General features: G+C 39.2%; 1 protein-coding gene across 1 annotated transcript; it reads right to left on the bottom strand.

The window, feature by feature from the left end:
• Window positions 1–15,575: 15,575 nt before the first annotated feature.
• Window positions 15,576–16,434, bottom strand: LOC114785992 (myosin light chain 4). The gene has a single exon (XM_074933618.1). It carries the CDS (start codon window positions 16,358–16,360, stop codon window positions 15,758–15,760), a length of 603 nt encoding a protein of 200 aa, XP_074789719.1. The 5' UTR covers window positions 16,361–16,434; the 3' UTR covers window positions 15,576–15,757.
• Window positions 16,435–23,010: the final 6,576 nt, after the last annotated feature.

Below are 23,010 nucleotides of genomic sequence, written 5' to 3'. Positions count from 1 at the left end.
ACTCTTGGTCATGCAAACAAATCAGATGATTCAAAATTTTATGGTCATGGTTCCAGTCCATAGAAACGGACCCATAATCAGAAGGTTGCCGGTTCGAATCCCGATCCGCCAAGGTGTCACTGAGGTGCCACTGAGAACCGTCCCCACACAGTTCTCTTCGGGTGCCTTTCATGGCTGCCTACTGATGGTTAAATGCAGTGGGCACATTTCGTTGTGTGCACCGTGGACTGTACTGTGCATCACAATGACAATCACTTCACTTTCACAGCAGCAGCACGACTGGTCTTTCAAATTCTCAGCATGTTATTATTATTATAATATACATAAATTAATGAAATGAAAAATAAACTTCCTTCTGAGCACTTTGAGAATTTTCTTTTTTGAAAAAGAAGACAGTATATTTTTGCAAAAGGTCACATTTCTAAACAAACAACAGAAGTGTCAAACATTTTCTGCAGCCTACAGTTTACAGAACATGTGGTGAGCCTATTGTGTGATAATGGCAGATTAAATTTAAGTGTGCAATTAATTAAATAGCATAGATTGACTCTTTTGAATTCAACCAGGAAAAAATGCAGTCATTTATATATTGGGATGTGGCCTTTAAAAGCAAACAGCTAATAAAGGCCTTATAATACTTCAATTAGCATATAATGCAATTTTTGTGCTTGTTTAATTGGCTGGAGTGTCTCTCAAATGTACTCCCTGAATATTCCAAAAATTATCAGTGAAAAACTTTTGAATATATGGAGAAAAAAGTGTCAGTCAAGAAAAACCAATACTTACATATTTGACCATTGCACCACCTTGGTCTATAACCTAACCTAATACATTAATAAATACAAGATGCAGCATAAAATGTGTTTTCTGTTGAGCTGTGAGTAATGTGAATGGTTGTGGTGTACCAGCATAAGTGCTGACCTGATCAAGGAGGGCTCTTCCTCATCTAATGCAACTTTAAAAATGCGATTGGCTTACTGGTTGTAACTGCAAGTCCTGGTTACTTGAGGACATTAAGGACAGTACGATCTGGAGAGAATTTTAGATTCCCATTGCTAGCCACATTAATTGTCACATGCCATGGCTTTTTTTGACAGTCTAGGGGTACGGCACATTGGCAAAAGTAAAAAAATGTATGTGGTCAAAATAGTGACATAGTGATCAGTGATAGTCTGTGCATCATATGGTTTAGGAATCAGAAAGAACAGGAAGCTCAACACACTAGAACTGGGAACAGCTAACCTATGATAAGCAAGTTAGGCAAACTGCTTGTGAGGCACTCTTTGTTTGACTGATGCAGTACGCATGCTGTTTGAAAGGAGCATGGTCACCCACATCAGTGCCATAGTGCAGGACAATGGAACAAGAAAGCACATCTAAAAACAAAGATGGGAACAAGCTAATCAAATCTTTAATTTCATTAGTACACAAATCTGGTAGCTACAAAAGAAAACAGTACAGTGGACTTATTTAGAACCACAAAACAGGACCTCAAAGATGCGTTTCCTCTTCCTATGCAAAATCTGCTGTAATCTGTAGAAACAAATAATGTGTGCATATTTACAAGTTTTTTGCTAAAAAATGCAACTGCTGGTGAAGAGGATGAGCAAAAACTTGAGTATCATTAGTAGATATATAATAACTAGTAATTAGTAATACATGTGATAATTAGTAATACATTTAATTTTAAATTTTCAAGCACATTTATAGTAGTGAATATTTTAGTAAAACATATAATTAGAATTAAATCATAACCTAATCTACACTTTAAATCTATGTCCCACAGCTGTTGAAATGTAAATGGATGTATTTAATAAAAACCGTGCATTCTATAAATGAGCAAGTTATATGTAATGCTCACATGACCCTGACAAACATGATGGCCTGGTTTAACACATGACTTGTTTATGTCATAAAAGAAAAACTATTAATTGTTCATGTATCGAATAATTTTTTTTCTAAAATGCAGATGATCACAGCTATAAGCGCTGGCTCTTCACCCCCTTTTCAAACCCCCAGGGCGCAGACACGCTTTTTTTTTTTTTTTGATCACTTTTAAATCTTAATTTTTTTTTCGGGAACTATCTGTCATGATCTGGTCCGGAAGGGGTTCATGTTCGTCCTGTGTAATGTTTCCTGACGTGTTCACCTATTTCTGATTGTATAAAGCTGCCCTGTTCATGCCTGTTTACCGTCGGGTCATTGTTACTTGTTTCTCAATGTCTTCCCTGTCCCGTTCCCCTGTATTAAACCCATTTAAAAGTGAAGTGATTGTCACATGTGATACACAGGAGCACAGCACACGATGCACACAGTGAAATTTGTCCTCTGCATTTAACCCATCACCCTGAGTGAGCAGTGGGCAGCCATGACAGGCGCCCGGGGAGCAGTGTGTGGGGACGGTGCTTTGCTCAGTGGCACCTCAGTGGCACCTTGGCGGATCGGGATTCGAACCGGCAACCTTCTGATAACGGGGCCGCTTCCTTAACAGCTAGGCCACCACTGGTGACGTTGTGTGTATGTGTCCTTCTTCATCATCATGTCCAGCCATCATTCCAGATGACCAGCATGACACCATCCTGTTTGCAGAATTAACTTTATTCACATTTTTCGTTACTTTTTGCCACTCACTGCCTTGCTTTTTGTTTGTTACCCTGCTATGAAAAAAAAAAGGTTTTCTACTACACCCACAAGCACATCTGTAAATGAAAAACCGGTTTACATTCAAATTTGTGAGGTTTTATTGATGTTTATTTAGCTTTATTTTGAAGAACTTTTATGTCTCAAGTTAGTAGTTTCGATCGTGAGACGGGGCAGGAAGCGTACGGCAGAAAAAAAGGGAAAAGATCACTATTTAATATAATATTGAATTGAATTACTTGTACCCTCCGAAGTAGCACATGTCATGCTCCGGTCTGAACGGGGTTGATCCAGTCCGGGGTTTAATCGTTGAAGAACAGAACAGTGGAGACATCCGATAACATGGTGGACATGTAACATATCAAAGACCCTACAGTGAACAGAAACGAACAGGGCAGCCTTATACAATAAGACACAGGTGAAAACGGTCCGGATCCCAGACCGGAGTAACCCCTTCCGGGCCAGATCATGACAAAACCCAAATGTTGCGATATGTTGCGAATGAGGTGCATTCTTCCACTGCCTGTCCCCTGTACAAAAAAAAAATGCAATTAAACCGCACTGTTCAATTACCCTCAGGGGTATAGGAACTGGGATCCCTAAGCCTCCCTAACTCAGTTGCCTAAATAGACCTTCTTTTTTCAAAGAGCGGTACCAATTGAAGGTTTCACGGTCAGTCAGAGGACAAACCGCAACACTCCTCCCAGGTTTGCTTTCCAAAACACAACCCCAAAACTCAAATAAACAACAAATGAACTTTGTTGGGGGGATTTTGAGAATCCAGCTGGAGACACCTTACCAGAATTTCCCAAATGAATGTGCTTCTGACAAAGGAAAACAGATGTCAAATGCACCAAAGAAAAGAAAAAGTCCCGGACAAGCCCCTGAATATTTCACGTGCCAGTCTAGGAGTACAGCACACTTTCCAAGGGAAAGAAAAGAAAGATGCCACTATCACAAATGCACAACCACATAATAAAAAACAAAATAGACATCTAATTTAAAAAAAAGAATTATGACAAATAAACTGGAAAAAAACAGACTAACAGCAAGGCCCAACGCCAAAACTATCTCTGCCTCTCACACCCGAAGTGACCGCAATAGGTTATGTGGGGAGTAAAGTGCAGCGGCAAAAAATGGGAAAAGAATTTACATTTATACTTGCGTGTCATTAATTATAGGTGGCAGGAACAGGAGGGATCACTTTAGCAGACATCACCAGGGCATCCTGCAAGACAACACACTAGACAAAACAAAAATACACTTGGTGTATAACAATAAGGCCTGAAGTCAAAAGATATTCAGGAAATCCTTATTTTTTATTCCATTTGTTATGCACAACGTAAATGAGGCTTGCTATGCCTGCATTTCTGCAATCATATTTCTTTCTCTGGTTCAGAATTTGTTCAAAAGGAGAAAAAAAACAAGGTCTTTTCTCATTTATTTTCTCAAATTTTGTGGCCGTTATGGGCTAAATTTTAAAGCAGGGAATATAGAAAGGATTGGTACTATAGACCGGAAATCTGTCTCATTGGGATTTTATACAGTTAATTTTTTATATTATAATTTGGGTAACCTCAACACAGATCCAATGCGATCTCTGCCTAGAAGACCCCAGGGTGGAAACTATTGGACTAATTCCTAGAAATGAATTGGAGAGAACTCAACTTAAGGAGTAATTGAGGACAAGTCTTTAAGCATCAGTTATACACTTGTTTATAATACAATATAGTATACATACTATATTGTAGGAAATACAATATAGTTAGGAACCATGACTTAATGAGACTCTACCAACCTGGAGTGGATTGTCTTCTAATATGGTTTATATATGCATGTTGGGGGGACTAGCCATGGAATACTGCCAGCCTGACAAAAAAAATCAGTAATTATGTTAGAAATGTTGAGCTTTATTTCTGCAAACCCTCATGAGATTTTTTTCTCAAAAAATGGCAAAACAGTGCATTCTGAATGCACTTCTGAATTATGACATGTAATATAGTCAGGGGAGACATTATTATGCTCTAATAGTCCTAATAAGTATTAATGAAATTCTGCTTATTAGGGGTTTTTTTTCTCAAAGTTTACAAAATTCTATGACAAGTTGCAAATGTAAAAAACTTAGCACTTGCAATATGCTTAGAAAATAGCTCAGCTGCCGAGATCCATAAATCAGACATAAATCACATTTTCTTTACACACATTTTGGCAGATTTCCCTTAGTTTTTAAGCAGTAATTGGCATTGATAAAATGTAGACCTTATTTTCGATTTCTGGGAAAATCTTCTGCAACATCTTGTGCAGAACATCACAGATGGGGAATGTAGGTGTGTGCACATGTTGGCAGACAAAAGTGTCAGTGTCCCAACAAGGTACATATTTTGTATACTTATATACTTTTGTATATTAATATGTATAAGTAAACTGAAAACAATGGGACAATAATGCACAGATTGATCTATATTAAGCGGAGAACATGGACTTTTGTAAATGTTGTTTTCGACAGTGCTGAAACCAGTCCTTTTGTATATATTTGAAATAGAATACACTGTTTTAACCAATTCAGGTTTCTAGCTTTTAAATGAATCCTGTTCATCTTTGCTTTTTTCATACTAATTTTTACTGCCCACTAATGTAATGACCAACAAAGTAATCATTACCATTCCAAACAGCTATGAAATGAAATACAGAAATACAGTCGATAACAACCCCAAAGACATCGGAGCCTTGCCTCTTCTGTTGCTCAGGCAATTTATTCAGCATGACACACAAACATAAGTGAGGCAGGGACCTCCATGACCCCACCCAGTCTCTGAAGAACACTGTTTTCCCTTCCCAGTCCTCCTCGACTTGTGTCCTTAATTTCCCTCTGCAGTCCTGTGTAAGAGAAAGGTGGCAATATGTTGGTAATTCAATAAAAATCTGTATCCTCCAAACACCACAAATAATAACTATTGGCAAGGTGGCCGTCTGAGCCTTGTGATTTGAAACAATCGTCAGAATGGATTTACAATAGCATGTTCTAAAAAAAAAGCTGCAATGAAGTGCAGTTTTGCATTCTGACAGTCCAAATGAATTTGAAGGAGCATATAAAACAGAAATGCATTTTCATTCTGCTTTGGCAACGAGACAAATAGGTTTGGTCTTAGATGGAACAATCAGGTGGGGTTTTAATTTAAAGTTGGGCCTGAAATGGCACTGCCTTTACATAGAGAAAAATGTCCTGAGTAAATGGATGGACAGCTCATCCATTACTCCGAGTTCAATTTCCGTGGCTCATTTGGCAATCTACTGTCACTTTTCCCCATTAGGGCCAACAGTTGGAATTTTTAGGCTGGTAATTATATGTTCCCATCCTAACCTTCCCTGTCATGCAGGAGAATAAAAATCCGACAAGATTTCTCCACAGCCAGGTGTGTAACCTCCAGTACCGGTGCTCACAGTGTGTGGCTTCCTCCAATTACATTTTGCCAGAAGGTGTTTAAACCGTGGCCTTTGGCGAGGCCTCACTCTGTGCTTCAACGAAGCAGAGACAATTATCAGCATTAATACCAGAAATGTGAGGAGAATTGGAACTGTATTACTCAAAATCGTATTCTTTTCAAGATAATCCCAATCATGTTAAAGATTCATTGTTGTATATATTAATATTGTGTTATACACATCATACAATATACATTCCTGATTGCATTGCATATAGTTCATATCATCAAAATACAATACAATAATAACGTACAAATTTTATAGTGTCTTTATGTACCATGAAACAGAATGGTGGTTCCCAAAACCTTAAGTGTATATATGTTTTCTGCATACACATTATTAATGCTGTAAATGGTGATATGTAACAAGCAGAACTGAGCATGGGCCAGAATGGTCAGGTACTCGAAAGAGGGTTAGGGTTGATTGTTTCTAATTTGTTTTTAATTTAATTCTGAGACATGCCAAGGAGAAATGAACATTATTACAATATGATGTGAACATCTCCATCACATCTCTGACAGTCTGATACCCACAAATTACAATAATGTAATGAGAAAATGTAATATTGTGTGTTTACTGGGCGGTGTGTGGGGATATGAACCTTTACGGTCAAATTAATTACGAATGAAATGTTCACAGTGAATGACATCAATATATAGATGCTCATATAAAACTATTATAACTGTGTACATGAGTGTGTGTTTTATGGCCAGTCTTATTGATGCAGCAGTTGAAATATGCTTTATTGCTTGTTATGACTTCAATTAAATATATTATTGAGTAATCTTTCACTCATATTAAGACGCATGCACATGCGTCTGATATCCATGTGTTGGCATTCATCATTGAATAACCCTGTTGCAATATTAAGAACCGAACAGCGATATCAGGTTATTTTAACAAGCTTGTGCGGCCTCCACGTGAATGTAATATGATGGTGGTGACACTGACAACAGTTAACTACAAATGGTGACTAATTCTGGGACAGAAGCAGTTAAGGCGGTTTTGCTGTGCAAAAAATGCACATAGAAAAGCATAGAAATAAAAAATGTGCAACGTGTTCTGCCTCAGCTGTCTTCGACAGCACACGCGGTGGGGTAAACGATGACGCACTGACTTGTCATATGACTGCGTCATGTCGTTCATCTTCCTGAGAAATGGCAAGAGCATCTGGCTGCAGCCACTGTGAGGTGTGAAGCTCCACTGTAGACAGAAACACAGCACGTCCACAGTAAGGTGAAATGTGATCTCCACAGTACATGGAAACACATAAGAACTTTATTCATGGTTAGAGTGGTGAGGTATGGAGGTGACGTTTTTCTGCTTATTGTGGAGCTCCGCGTTGCACAGTTTCTACAGCCAGGCCTTTCTCGAAAATGGGTGCAGAATGTGGCATGGTCCACCAGGGCGGTGACCGTGTCTTTGTGGTGGGTGCAGGGTGCTCAGAAGAACGGGTTTCGTCTCCCCAATCAAATGCTGGAGGAGATCTCCGTTAACCTGGCAGATGTGTGAGTTTATGAAGTTATTTATTTATTTCATGAACCATTGACATGGGCAACAGGGGGACAACGAACACAAGCTGTATGGGAACATTTGAGACTGAGGAGAAATTGCTCTGTTGCACACATAAATACCACCAAGACAGATGTTTACATTGCTCCAGCATCCTATTAGCTTATAATAGGTGTGACAGTTTTCACGCCACGCTTGTCAGGAGGATTTTTTTTTTTTTGATGGCAACATGATTATCATGTGGGTAATCTAACATTTTTCACTGCCGACTGCAAAACGCAGCAAGCTAATCGCATTGCCACCAGAAAAAGACAGCATTAGCACTGGCAGCGGCCATCACTTTTCAGAAACTGCCCTCATCTTGAGGATTAAAATAAAACAAAAATGAATAAAATACAAAAGTGACACATTTGACAGAAATCGGTGGGAGGAGTGGGCCCTATTTTGACAACGGAGCAATATTAAAACCATGAAGTCATTTACGAAGAACTGTTTAAGCCCAGACAGACAGGCTATTCTCTTTAAAAAGTCCCTTTCGGGCGTCGGCTTGTGACAGCAGCGTTTCAGCAGCACACTGCCTGATGCGGTTTCACTTCAGGGACATGATCTCCTACAGCCTTTTGCATTCAGACACCAGGCTAAGGTTATTGTTTCCAAGAGGGACCTGCTACCCGGGCGGTCTGAATGCGCGTTTAGAGATGCTGATAAATTGCGGGCACAGAGTGTGTCTCAATATGTGAACGTTCAGGACTGATGCCAGCACTAATACACACACACACACACACACACCTATGATAATTTTGCTTCATTAATTCTAATCCCACCTTGCAAAGTGTTCACCACTGGATGAACCCGTCACAATGCATGACCCAGGTACGCTAAAACAGTTCACTAGGGCTCCTGCACGGATCCCAGTTAATTGTTTCGACTTCATCTTGGCCCGCTGAGTCTCACAGAATTATGATTTCACAGTCAGTCTCTGAGAGGAGAAAGGTTTCACTTACTTCATTTCGCCATCAAGGGAAATCAAGTCAAGACGCATGTGCTGCCAATTGGCTCACCCACAATTAATATTTGTCACAGTAGGAGCTAAGGAAGAAGTGCGTTGCAGAAATGGAGCCCGGCTATGGATATTCCGGTGCTCAAGTGATATCACGGTAAAGACCCTGAGCAGTGTTGATAAGGAGACGCTGTAAAATTGGGGTTCATATTCAGGTCAAATGAAAAATGCACATCAGCAGTTGGCAGGGTGAACACCTGTCATCCTGTCAGGGTATCAGCTCCTTTAACCCATATTACTGTCACCCCATGGCACAAGGCGAGGCTAAATAGGAACTTTTCGGTTATGTGCTGACTTTGGAAACTGCTCTCTGGATTTTTTTAATTATTATTTATTTCATCACAGTTTATTGGTTTTGTTAAGGGTATTTAAAGCACGTAATCATTGTCTGAACATTTTAGAAATCATTTCAACAATGTAGGTTTTTTTCCCCACTTTTTTTATTTATCACATAACCATTTATGACCTTATTTCTGGCCTACAAAAGAGTACCTTATGTCTCCCTCTCCAGAGACTGCCCTTCTAGGGAGTGATTTCCCTCAGGACACTTCCATTTATTTAATTCACATCTGGCAATCTCTGCAGGAAACCAGACAAGCACAATGTTTATGATGGCTGAGATATCTGTGAGGTTGCCTGTCATGTAGAAACATGATTTAATTTACCAATTATTTTACTGATGTGAGAGATTTTATTGTAATTACGCTGTTGACTTCATGGCCTACTATGAACAGCAGGAAGTTTGTCATAGCGCATAAATATATTTTTTGCAGCGTCAGCTGTTTTAAGAGAATAATGCTCTATAATTTTCACTTAATTTTTACAATACTATGCCATATCGATAGAAACCTACACTCCATTGCTTTGATTGTATGACGTAATACAATGTAATAAAATACCTATAATACAAGATTAATCTTTTTTTTTTTTCCCTGAGTAAGCAACTGCCTGAATTCAACTGTCGAATTATGAACATGTAACATTTACTTACACTTAATGCTGTTTCACATTTATTTTAATACAAATTTACATTTACAGCATTTATCAGACACCCTTATCCAGAGCGACTTACAATCAGTAGTTGCAGGGACAGTCCCCCCTAGGAGCAACTCAGGGTTAAGTGTCTTGCTCAGGGACACAATGGTAGTAAGTGGGATTCGAACCCGGGTCTTCTGGTTCATAGGCGAGTGTAGTACCCACTAGGCTACTACCACCCCAAATGCTAATGACCTCCCTACAAATGTATTTCTGATGATTTTTGTGCTATCAGCCACCATTCTTGGTTTCCATTTTTGTGTCCTTGAAATTGCTGAACACAAATCATGGAAAACACAATTCAACTTCCCCCCCTGTGAGTCAGTTTCATTTTTAAGATGCGTTTTCCACGCACATGGCCATGCTGCAAACGAAGCAATTTCAATTTTTCTGTTTTTTGTCACTATTGGTGTCGCAACACGGCAAGGTGGTAACAAAACTGGTGTCATTTCACAGCCATACCAACTTCTCCTTTCTCACAGCAGAAATCCACAGTGAGAAAACAGCTAAGACGCCATATTTTACCAGCTTCTTAAAAGAGTTTCTCTCTGTGCAATTGTGATCACTAAAATACCCTTTAATGGCACCAAACCAATGGCAACAATTAAACAGCTTTTATTTAACGCTGTGAAATAACGCTGAAAGGATTTTTTTTTTTTTTTTGCCAGTGGCTAAGTCCAATAACAGACTGAAGCAGGGGTAATCCCTTCTGCAGAGCAATCAGGGTTCTGCACATACTGAACAAAACACGCTCACCGTTCAACATGCACACGAGCACTGGAACCTGACAACCTTTGCATGCCGCAGGCTGATTAAACATTTTAGTAAATTTGACATACACCATTATCTCTGCAGTCCTCTCAGCCTCCAAGAAATTAGCATTGCTGTAAATTGCCTTTACAAATCCAATTTTTTTGTTTAATTTAACTATGCACATGCTATGCCACTCCACCTGAATTTAATATTTATGCTATTCCATTTTTTATTTTGTTTAGGGGGCATATACTTGTGTATTATGCATTATCATTAACAGGAAGATTGGATTTTATTTTTTTTTTTGTAATTTCAGGTCTTGGGCCATCATTATTCCAAGAAGCAAATCATATCATCCATAGCTAAACATTTTTTAAGGAGGTTGTTACATCCAAACTTTGAGAACCTGTGGAGCAAACAGTAAGGGGATACAGGGGTTACATAAGAATACAGACCATACAAACACACATAAAAAAAGGAAATTTAGGTATTTGGAACATGAACCTCATGCCATTTTAGTTCAAATGTAAATTTGAGATTTCAGGTATAATAAGAAGAACATCAGAGTGAAAATGCATAGTCATAGCAAAACACACATACAATGTGAAAAGATTTTTTGCAATGGATACATATAATCAAATTAAGTTTGATGAAAGTTTCTTTCATCAAATTTAAGCACGTAAGTTGGGCATAACTACACTAACAAAAAAAAAGAATTAGTGCACTTAACACATTAAGACATGTCTTTTTCACAGCCACACTATTCCTCTTATGGTTTTACTTACTTTCCATACGTCTTAGTCCTACACAGGGTTACAGCAACCAGAGCCCATTCTGTGACACTAGTGGGGACTCAGCCAGGACGGGGGAATCAGGCCACCACAGGTCACAAACACAATATGGCTGAGAACATTCATGTGCCATGCCAAACTCTGTCAAACTGACGTGGCTGCGAAAATGACTAAAATAAAAAAACTTAATTATACTTTCCATGTGATTCAATGCTTGTAATTTTGTTTTAGTAATTGGTAAAGGTGTTTCACATGTTGTAAATTTGTTTAATTAAATGCTTGATTTTTCATGAAACGTTCATTTGATTTGATTGTTTTTTCATTATCACGAGAGAGATGCAAAAATGGATAAAAATTTTTTAGACAATGGCTACTAATCAATTCCTAGTTATCTTTGTAAAACTAAAATTGCCATTACCTTTCCTGGTATGGCAATAGCATCTCAATAGGTCGGAAGGTAAACAATTAGTTAAAAGCAGAGATGTTTTGCTGAAAAGGCCTACTAGGCCCAGAGTACAAACCCACTTATTCAAAAAGTATTTCAGACGAATCTAACACTTACACACGCACATGCACACACACTGCACAAAATAAAAGATTTTTCTGTCTAGCACTTAACAATTTCCATTCTTTTTCTGACAAGTTAGGCCTTATCAGGGCTCTTAGTTTTGTAAACTCAAATCAAACAAGAATTGCTGGTGTCTTCCTCTTGTAAGTCGCTTTGGATAAAAGTGTCTGCAAAGTAAAGTAAAGAGTTCTGGTGCTCTGCACAAAGATGTTACTGAAAATATAAGCATATACTGTGTATATTCACCACATGTTTGAATGTTGTTAATTTATTTCCACATAATTTACTATAATTGATAATTTAAGGTGTTACTTTGAAGGTCCCCATCATGAAAATTTCACTTTAATATGAGTTCCCCTAGCCTGTTTATGGTTCTGTAGGTGTAAAGAGTGCTTTGGCCATTCTGCTTCGCCGTTCAGAGAGTTGCAGCTTGTTTCTCATTCTTTTTCTGCCCAGGCTTCTGTGGGAAGCCTTGTAGTTTGGTGATTGTAATGAAAAAATGAGCACAAATGTATTTTTTAAGTTCCATCATGCGAGACTCTGTAGAAACATTGGTTTCATGATCCGGTCCGGCATGGGCCAATCTGGGTCCGAAGTTCGGACCAGAATTTGATTTTAGTCCTGTGTTATTATGTTTCCTGATTGTGTACACCTGTGTATGATTATATAAAGTTGCCCTTTTTGTGTCAGGTCATTGTTTGGTGATGTTTCCCCTGTCCTGTTCACCATCTAGTAAACCCCTGTTTCGTGACGTCCTGCGTATATGTCCTTCTTCCTCGCCATGTCCAGCCATCGTGACAGAATGACGCAGCTAATGCTGCCCCGCTGAGATCCAAGGAGCCGTGGTTTGTCGGGAGGATGCTGCCAGCCCCCTTTGTCCCTGGCCAGTATTGTATAAAGCTGCCCTGTTCTTGTCTGTTCGCCATCGGGTCATTGTTTGGTGATGTTTCCCCTGTCCTATTCACCATCTATTAAACCCTGGTTTACCCATGAACCCTGCTTGACACTAATGATAATCAGGGTTGTTATATATCAGGCTATTTATATACACTATTTGGGCCCAGGGGCGAACAATGTGTTAAAAGTGGGTTGGTTCTCACCTTCCAGGCATGGAAAAAAGTTCAGGCTCAGAGTTTTTTGTGTACCTACCATGTAGTCTTCATCTTCATAAAACACACACGAAAAATGAAACTCTGAACTCATGTCATCCTTCACAACTAGCTATAGGTAGAGTCCGGAAAGCATCATGAATTTATCAATATTGCACCCGTGCAGAGTATGCTTTGTGGAAGTCACCTGTATTGTTCTTTAGAATGATTAATGGTCCTAGTGCAGATGACTTGGTGAAAGTGCAGGGGACATTTGTTAAAAATCAAATGAGCCATTGTAGCATTGAATTAACATTCGATTGATGCAATTGATGCACTTTTGTAACAATGCTGCTATTCTCAGCATTACATGAGATACTGCTGCTTTGGGAAACAGCTTCTTTTCCAGCCAAATGATTTATTGTGAATAAAAGGGGTTTTGAAAAGTCCATTTAATACATTTGTAATTCAAGTGCATTCCTGTATGCCCAAATCACAATGTCTTCTCAGCTTTTCCATGGAGTTTCCATGGAGACAAACACTACTCTGTACACTACCAAGGCAGTACTTCAGTATTGAGAAACGTCTCAGTTTAGCTGGGTTCAGGGACCCATAATATAGACAAGCAGGAGGGCTTGTATATGAATAAATGAACAAAATGCATGAATGCACCAATGAATGAATGGGTTTCTGAATTAAAAATATTTGAGGATAATTGACTAATAATAATGTTGTATTTACAACAAATAATCCCTGGACACTTTAATGCGTCTACATGCATTATAGCCCGGTATAGCAAATTTTAAAAGTTTAAACAGGTGGACACATTCTACAGCTACAGTGTACTGCCTTGGTCATCAATAGTCTGTCTCTAATCAAAGTACTGAAGTACCCACACTATCCTGCCAGCAACCGTCCTGTGATCTGAAAAGAACTGTTGATTAAAGACCAACCCGGAAGTAATAGTGTCTACATGTACAGAGAGCAAGCACAGGGTAGAATTCTAATGAGTTGACTGTTTGTGAAAATAAATGTCTCCTTTCCATCTCAGAGCTTGCCATTGTTTCCGTGCTGTCCCCAAATCAATTTTCACTGCCTTTTCCGTTTACTTCAGGCAATCAATCCCTGATTCCAAAACAATGAATTTCGCCCAAATCGCACCCAATTAGTGGGAACAGTTGAGAGCGATTTTAATGGATTAAATAGCTTTTGACTCTGGATGATAATTAGCCCAGGGAGGCATGGGTGAGGCAGGTGTGACTCAACACGTACATAATGTTATTGTTAACGAGAGAGGAAGAGAAAAAGCAATTGATGAACTGTGGGGTACATAAAGGAAAGCAAGAAATTCAGGGTAAAATGTTTCATTTCCTACAGATTTTTGGCAGGTAGTGTCATAAAACTTTATTTGAGCATTAAACATGAGGTAAATGAATCATAATGTACATGTATGTATTAATGCATTACACAGTATTCATGCATTAAAGCATATTAGTGGATGTTGTTGTTTTTTGTTAAATTGTACATGTCTGAATGTACAACATTGCATTGCCCCTTTACTGTAAAGAAAAATTGCATAATTACAAATCCAACATTCAGTACGATGTAAAATAGGGGCAACAAAGTGTAGAGCCAAATGCCACATCAAACAATTTCATGCAGCAGAGGAAGAATTTGCTATTTTTTATGGAATGCCAATAATGTATGGGCATTGTTATCTTGGTATCATCTTCCATGTGAAATCTTTGCAGGATGTTATTGTTCACTACCCTGCAAACTTGCAAAAATTCTGTTGCGCTTTGAGTTGTGAAAAAATTTAACAAAATATATTCAGTTTGATGACATTACAGTGGAGGGATATAAACACTCCTATCTCATTGATAAATTAAAAGCGGACCCTCTTTGGTTTTTAGGATCCATCAGAAATGTGTGTCTAGTTTCATCTTTCATTTATCTGATGTTTTCCCGGAGCCACATTCACCTCAGCCACCCACTAAGCCACACTGGCTTTCTGAGTTTCCCCTGGTGTTGGGAAGTGTGAAATTCATGCTTACAGCCTGGCGAGCCCCTGTTAAGCCAAGTGTCTGCTCAACATCGGGGATCAGAGGAGAAGGCCCCCAGGGCATCTGTCTGATTGATGACGAGGGAAGGTGTGTCAGGAATCACTATAGCCTTTCGACAGAGGGCTGCCGGCACTGGGAAAGGGAGGAGGGATGGGGCACCAAATCGTTCAGATTACACGTCTTACATTCTCTCAGATGGGCCGACATATGGATGTGTGTCTCATGACGAGCCAGAAAAAGGCTTAAATATGTGCCAAATCAAGAAGAGCACATGTGTTCTTCACTTCCTTTGTTTGTGCAGAGAGACAGTTTTGATTGTTTCTAATCATTTTTGATGGAACCATCCTCATTTACAGTTAGCCCTAAGCCTTCTAACCTGTGCAATCCTGCCATCATCCATCTCAACACTAAAAAACACCCAGTACATATGGACCCACCAACTTATGTATTTGTGTGTTTACGTGCTATTTGTCCTTATCCAGTGTCATTTTTATTAATGTATGCAAGATATTTTTGTTTACTTCACCTTTCACTTTCATACGTAATATGTAATCATCTTCCATAGAACTTGATCTTTAACAATTGATGTGAAGCCTTGTTTTTATTCTTTATTACATATTATACATCGATTATTCTGTATGATGTTCATGCTCTAATTAAATCTTTAAAACGTAAATGCTCTAAGTAATAATGAAAAAAGTTCAAAACCCTGAAAAAATGGCCAAAAAAAGCAGAAAAAGTCAATTGTCCTTTGGAAGCCCAGCTCACCCAGACAAGATGTGCTTGACAAAAGAAGCATAGTTGATGCAGCCATTGGCATCTTCCTGCCCTGCCATGAGCCTGTCTACTTCATCCTCAGTCATCCTCTCGCCAAGCGTTGCCAGAACATGACGTAACTCAGCGCCCATTATGGTGCCATTTCCCTCCTTGTCAAAGACACGCAGGCCCTCTACAAAGTCTTCAAATGTGCCCTGGTCCTTTGAGCGTGAGACGTGCTGGAGCATTGGCAGGAAGGTCTCAAAGTCCACCAGCTTGTGACCCATCTCCTCAGGCTTAGGCTTACCCAGAACCTTCAAGACCTCTGCATTGGTGGGGTTCTGGCCGAGGGCACGCATCACATCCCCACACTGGGCATATGTGATCTTCATCTCCCCAGTGGGTGTGCGGTCAAACAGCGTGAAGGCCTCCTTGAACTCTTCAATCTGGTCAGGCGTGAACTCCACTGTGACGCTCTTGGGGTCGAACTCCGGTTCTTTGGGAGCTTCAGGTTCAGGCGTTGGCAGGGGTTTGGCTGCTGGTGGGGCCTCCTTCTTGGGTTCAGGCTTTTTGGGCTCCGGTTTCTTTGGCTCGACTTTTTTTGGGGCCATGGTGCTGAAGAGCCTCCCGGTTGAGCTGGGATGAGCACTAACACAAAGCAAATGAAATGAGGCAAGGAGAACAAAGCACAGATGGCCCAAGCCTCTCCTAAAGCTTTTATATCAATGCAGCCAGGGAGGGGACCGTCACATAGTGGAGCTGGATGACACTCTTTAAAAGGAAGAAATCTGAAATAGACCTGCCTGTTTAGGAGATAACAAAAGACAATTGTCCTCAGCTGTTATCTGTTATCAGCGTAAGGACCCCCTTACTCACACACACTAAAATAGACTGATCCACTAAAGACAGCAGTGAAGCAGTTGTTAAGTAATGCAAATTCTTTAAATGTTGCTACAGTTGGAAAAAATAGGCAAAAATACAGAACAGGGGGAAGGTGTGAGTCTTCTATTGGGGTGAAACAAGTACTATTTTAAAACTACTAAAACATTTTTGGAGATTATGAGATTTACTTAAAGGTCATTAACAAAATCCCAACATGGAGAGCGATCAAAAGAAAAGAAATTCTCATCTTGTGCAAAAAGATTCAAGACACGGACTTGGATTACTGGCAATGTACAGGTGGCCATGGCCTGTGCTCGACATAATAAAATGTTGAATACTTGACTTTTACAATATAAATTTGTAATAATGCTCTTTCAGACTATTTCATGAAAAGGAAACATGCTAGTCCCTTTCATTATTAGTGAGCATGTAAGAGGTCATGAGGCATTAATACATGTTTGCAGGTATTTTGTTTATTTCAGTGTGGAGCTTACAATGCTTACATTCTTTTATATTCCAGAATTGTTGTGTAATGGCCCGTTTTCCACAAAATGTGACCTTGCTGCTCTAAAGACTAAACTATGATGATTCTTAAACCATTAACTAGACCATGTCAGTATTGGACAGGAATAGCATATCATATTTCACAAATTAAACAACTTGACATTCATTTTTGAAGAAATAAGTCATTCATAAAAGCACTTTTCTGCCAAAAAATTTGTAATAAATATGATAATAATCTGTGTTTTGTATAATGCAAGAATGTATGACACCAGATTTTATTGGCAATATACTGCTGTCTTAATTTCTAGAACCTCTGGTCTTAGTATTATTTCCTATATATTTTTTCCTGTATTCTGCACATGGAAAATGCATGCAATAAACTTTGCTACAGAACAGCACTTCATTGTTCTGCCACTGTTGTAGTGTAGGCAGAGCACAGTCAGTTTATACTGACCTTCAGAGGTTGTTCCCTGTAAAAAAAAAAAAAAAAGACTATTTTGGAAGGACTGCATTTGCGACTTCATGAATATTATATGAACATGCCGTTCTAGGTTATTATTGACCATCCATTTCTTCAGGGTGAAGGGAAAGAAGTGTGATGAGAAAGAAGTTAATCATGTGGATCTGAAGTGCACAATCTGAAACCGAGCACTGGCCCGTTTCTGTGCCATTGGCATCCTAGCAGGAATTATGCAAATATGGTAATCGCTGTTATTGAGTGGGGCTCAACTGATGAACCGTGCTTACTTCCATGAGCAGGTCAGTAAGCAATATCTGTAGAGGAAAAATAACTTCATCTGGTAATACAGCACTTCAAAATGATTTCATGTACCTGCTCTGGTTGCTCTTTTAAGAGAGGTGAACTCATTAACTCCCCCGCAATAGGTTTGTGATTTATAAACATAGGCCTGACAAAAGTACTCATAACCTTGACCAATTGTGTCATTTCACGCCATCCAAAATGCTAGGCAGGAAAGAACACTAACATGTAAAATATACTTATTAAATATACAACTTGGTAATACTGTTTTTGAGATTAACAAGTATTTGTAATAATGTATCAGCAAGTCTGTGGCATGTCACTTTGACATATATATACTGATCAGCCGTAACACCATCAAGATTCAGAGATTGAGGTCTGCCTTTTGACACCAAAACAGGCCTTTTGAGGCATTGAATATATTTCACCTCTGAAGCTAAGCTGTATGTAGCAGATCCTTTAAGTCTGGTGGGTTGTATGTATGTGTCCCCATTGATTTGGACTTTTTTTCCAGTACGTCCCTGAGGTGCGCCATTGGATTGCAAAGAATTTGAAGGTCCACGCAACACTTGAAACTCCTTGTGTTTCGGAAACCATTCTGAAACAATCTTCAAAGTGGGCCAAGGATCTAAATCCTGCTAAAAGATGACATTTACAGGGAAGCATTCTCCATGAATTGGGTGCTGTGAACAAGGAACATTTGGTATGTGTCAAAATGTTAAAGAAGAATGCTAAATTCAAGGCAGCCAGTTGTTCATCTAATGGTTCGTAATGGACTAGAAAACCTTTTTCCTTAGCTCCATGGTCTATTTCTGATCTGATAAATGCTGTAAATGTAAATGCAAATGCTCTTGATCTACTAAAAATTGTATGTTTGAGATTTTGTTCTTGTCAAAGTTATTCAAGTCCCTAAGCTTTACTTACACTTTACTTTACTTGGCAGACGCTTTTATCCAAAGCGACTTACAAGGAGAATACACCAGCAATTCTCATTTGGTTTCCATAGATTGTGAGTCAAAAAACTATGAGCCCTGAAAAGGCCTAACTTGGCAAGAATAGAACATGCTTTTTTTTTGTTGATTTTTTTTTCTTTGTGAGTGTGTGTGTTAGTGTTAGACTCGTTTGCAATACTTTTTACCCCGTGAAGACGGAATTTTCAGTCTCATTTTGTTTGCAGATCTGAGAGGGCATTCAGGAGTGTAGCCAGCTAGTAGTGTGTTGATATAAGACGGTGCACTTCCATTTACAGCCCTATACATTTACATTTACATTTACAGCATTTATCAGACGCCCTTATCCAGAGCGACTTACAATCAGTATTACAGGGACAGTCTCCCTGGAGCAACTTAGGGTTAAGTGTCTTGCTCAGGGACACAATGGTAGTAAGTGGGATTCGAACCCGGGTCTTCTGGTTCATAGGCGAGATCAAGGATTTCATAGGCAAGCATCAAGGATTTAAGCTCAATGCGAGCAGCTACCAGGAGCCCGTGGAGAGAGGTGAGAAGAGGCATGACATGGGTGTATTTTAGCCAGAATGAGGCAGGCTGCCACATTCTGGACCATCTGGAGGGGTTTTATGGTAAACGCAGAAGCTCCAGCCAGCAGAGAGTTACAATAGTTGAGTTTAGAGATGACCATTTGCTTGACAAAGAGCTGCATAGCCTGTTGTGAAAGGAAAGGCCCAATCTTGTGAATGTTGTAAAGAGTAAACCTGCAGGATCTGGAGATCGCAGCAACTTGATGGTTCAGACTCAGTTTGTCGTCAATCCAAACTCCAAGGCTTTTTGCAGACGCCGTAGGTTTTAACAGTAGGGAGCTAATTTGAACTGAGGAGTTTTGAGGGGAGTTGTTGCCCGGAAAGATCAGGATCTCAGTTTTGGATAAGTTCAATTGAAGGTGTTGCTCAGATATCCATGCCGATATGTCCGAGAGACAGGCCGATAAATTTGTTGCAATATGCTCATGCTAAGCATGCTCATTTGTATCGGTTTCTGAAGAATTTAATTTGTAAATGTTTATATTAGTTTTTGCAGAGTTGTGTCTAATAAAGTTAAAAACACTGTCTGGATTAAAAGCCAATAACTGAAATATGTCATGCCCTGAATTATGTCATGCGCTGATGGACATGAGACCTTTGGACTGATATTTCTTGAGTTTGTGAGTTTTGAGTTTTGTAAACATAATTTATTAATTTGATCATTTGGTTTCTTTTCACCCATTGTTTTCACCATTGCAGAAAACACAATTTATTAAAATCTGCACCACCAGTCATCCAGGTGGGGCACCAAACTTTTCAAAATTAAAAGAAGTGATAGATAATGCCGTGTGATGCATGTGTACGTGTCACAGATGCAAATGTGACAAAACAGGGTTTTTATAGCCTTCAAAGGCAAGCATTTGCCAGTGCTGCTCAATTTTCAGTTAAAGCGGTTATTTCTTTAGCATAGTATTATGCATCTGATGTTTACCATCCTTTCAACTTTCTAATATTGTCTTTATAATATTATCAAAATTATTTACACTAACACTTTAAGCAGACATTAAGCAGATGCCCTTACCCAGAGTGGCTTACAATCAGTAGTTACAGGGACAGTCTCTCTGGATCAACTCAGGGTTAAGTGTCAGGAACACAATAACATTAAGTAGAGATTGAACCTGTGGCTTTGTGGTCTTTTGGTTCATAGGCAAAAGTGTTACATATATTTGGCTACTACCACCCAATTACAATATGTGACTTCTTCATGGGATTAATGCACTACATTAACCTTTTTGTTTCTAGTCTATTCTAGGTCATAAGATTACTTTGGTCTTGTTCTCTTGGTCAAGTTCGGAAACAGGATCTTTTGGAGAATTTTCCTCAGTTCATTGTTTTTTTTTCCTCACCAAGATGTGCAGTCTTTACTAATAATTCACACACATTGCCACATGGGCAACGTGTGTGAATTATTAACATGATGAAACAGAAATAATTCACACACATTGCCACATGGGCAACGTGTGTGAATTATTTCTGTTTCATCATGTTGGGAAATGACATGATGGGAAAAGGAATTTTGACTAACTTCCAGGCTACAGACCCTCTCATGCGGGGGGCACATTGAGTGGCCTGAAAGCGGCTGTCCCAAACAGAGTGCTCTAAAGCCTACAGATAAGAAAGGAATGGGACAGGGAGGAGGGGACATCCAGGGCCATTCAGGCTCAGAGCAGCTGAGGCCTGCTGAGGTAACATTACTGGTGGCAAAGCTGACATTTCACACTGGGACAAAAGAGCCACACTCTAATAAAAGACCACCAGGCTGTGGCCACATTGCTCAGATGAGCCAGCGAGTGACTCAGACGCCCAGGAGATCTTCTACATTGATGTTTGAGCAATACTGAGATGAACCCATGAAGCACTATGTTCTATAAGCCTTTAATAACTACTATATGTCCAATGGTTAGTTTTATGTTCATTTCATATATGCCTGTGAAGTTTTGGCAGAGATGATAAATGAACAACTTTCTAGGACTTGCCTGGACAGATTTAGTTCTTGGTGAACATTTTTTTAAGAATATATTGGTCTTGCAGACAACCTAGAAGCATCACAAGCAAAGAAGTAATGAGTTCTGGCAACTGAACCCATCTTAAATGGGTGCACACAGCTACCGGAATAAAATTAAATAAATTAAACTAGGAGTGAAAATCATTCAACTCGCTGTTGTTTCACCACCATGAAACATAGAAAATGACAATAAAAAATTTGCATTCACATTCCCACATAACGGCATGTCTACCAGGGGTAACATGAGACTGACACCGCATTGAGTTCCCTCATTATTCATATGCAGAGGAATTATATCCTTCTGTCATAATGAGAAAGTGAGTGCAGCTTGAACCATTTTACGGACATCTGTATAAACAATGTAATTAAGCATGTGAATGATGAATCGCAGTCAGTTGCCTGTATTAATACTTTGGCTTCTTAATTACACAAGCAGCGTCACCCCCCCCCCCCTTTTTTTTTTTTTACTCTGTCTGTCTCCTTATTCCTGCTTGCAATAATAGAAATTGAAAAATTACAAAAAGGAAAGTGCATTTCACAGTCTACTGAAGCAAGTCAAGCAATTTGAAATTAATCAAAACATAATACAGTTTACTACATGATAAAGAGGTGCCTTGTGAAATGAGGGAGCCATTTTGTGATTGTTCTTTGCCCCCACACTCTGCTTTGAGTTTGTGATTACACATCATTCAGAGGAGGGGGTCTACATTTGAATTTTGGCTATTTGAACATGTTTGATATTTTCACCGAGAGCTCCATATTTTGGGATTGAGGTCGGCACCTGAGTTCATCCTGAATACTTTAACGGAGGTACGCTCACCCACTCACGACCGTTCTCTTGTCAGGGGTGGGTTTCGGACCACAGGAACTTTTTTTGTAGGTGACACTGATGCAGTGGTGCTTCTAGCCCTCCCTTTGTGACACACTGAACATGTAAATGATGCATGCATGCATGCACACACAAAGGAAAATGTTTTTGTTCATTTTTTCCAGTGATTCTGTGTTGCACTACAATGTCAATCTCATTGTGTTTACAAGTATTTTCAGAGCGATCCCAGTCTTACAATATATGTGTATCAGCCAGGACACTAAATTATTGATGCTGTAAAAAGTGTACCTTATAAATTGGCCAGTGAGCAAAGGCCACAACTTGCTTCCCAGCTACTTTGAGTGCACCGCATACATCATTATCAAAACAGTAGGAATCACATGACTCCGTAGCCATGGAGCCGCTAAATCGAATAAAACTTCTCAAGATGTTCTAACACACTTTGAAGATCAAAGACAAGGTGAGTTCAATTAAAGGTGTCCTAGTTAAATTCAGTAAATTGGATCTTACTAGTCTGTTACAAGGAACAAGATGGACACCTCTTAGGGTTCCAATGGGAAGGAGGAAATACTGTATCTAAACAAATGTGATAACGGAAAATGTCATGAAAGATGCCCTTCAGTTAGTTGCACTCAAATCTGGGTGACAATCTTTTTGAAGTTGTTCTCAAGTGGGGGGTGAGGAGGATGACTAAAAGATGAAAATAAGAATATTTTTAATTAGTATCTCTGTCACTGTCTCAGA

This window comes from Denticeps clupeoides, chromosome 3, assembly GCF_900700375.1.
Source record: "Denticeps clupeoides chromosome 3, fDenClu1.1, whole genome shotgun sequence".
In the NCBI taxonomy this organism is placed as follows: domain Eukaryota; kingdom Metazoa; phylum Chordata; class Actinopteri; order Clupeiformes; family Denticipitidae; genus Denticeps; species Denticeps clupeoides.
Note: the sequence above shows the minus strand (reverse complement) of the source record. Positions and strands in the feature narration are given on the sequence as shown.

Coding starts and splice junctions, on each gene's coding strand:
- LOC114785992 (XM_074933618.1), bottom strand. CDS start 16,360: ATGGCCCCAAAAAAAGTCGAGCCAAAGAAACCGGAGCCCAAAAAGCCT.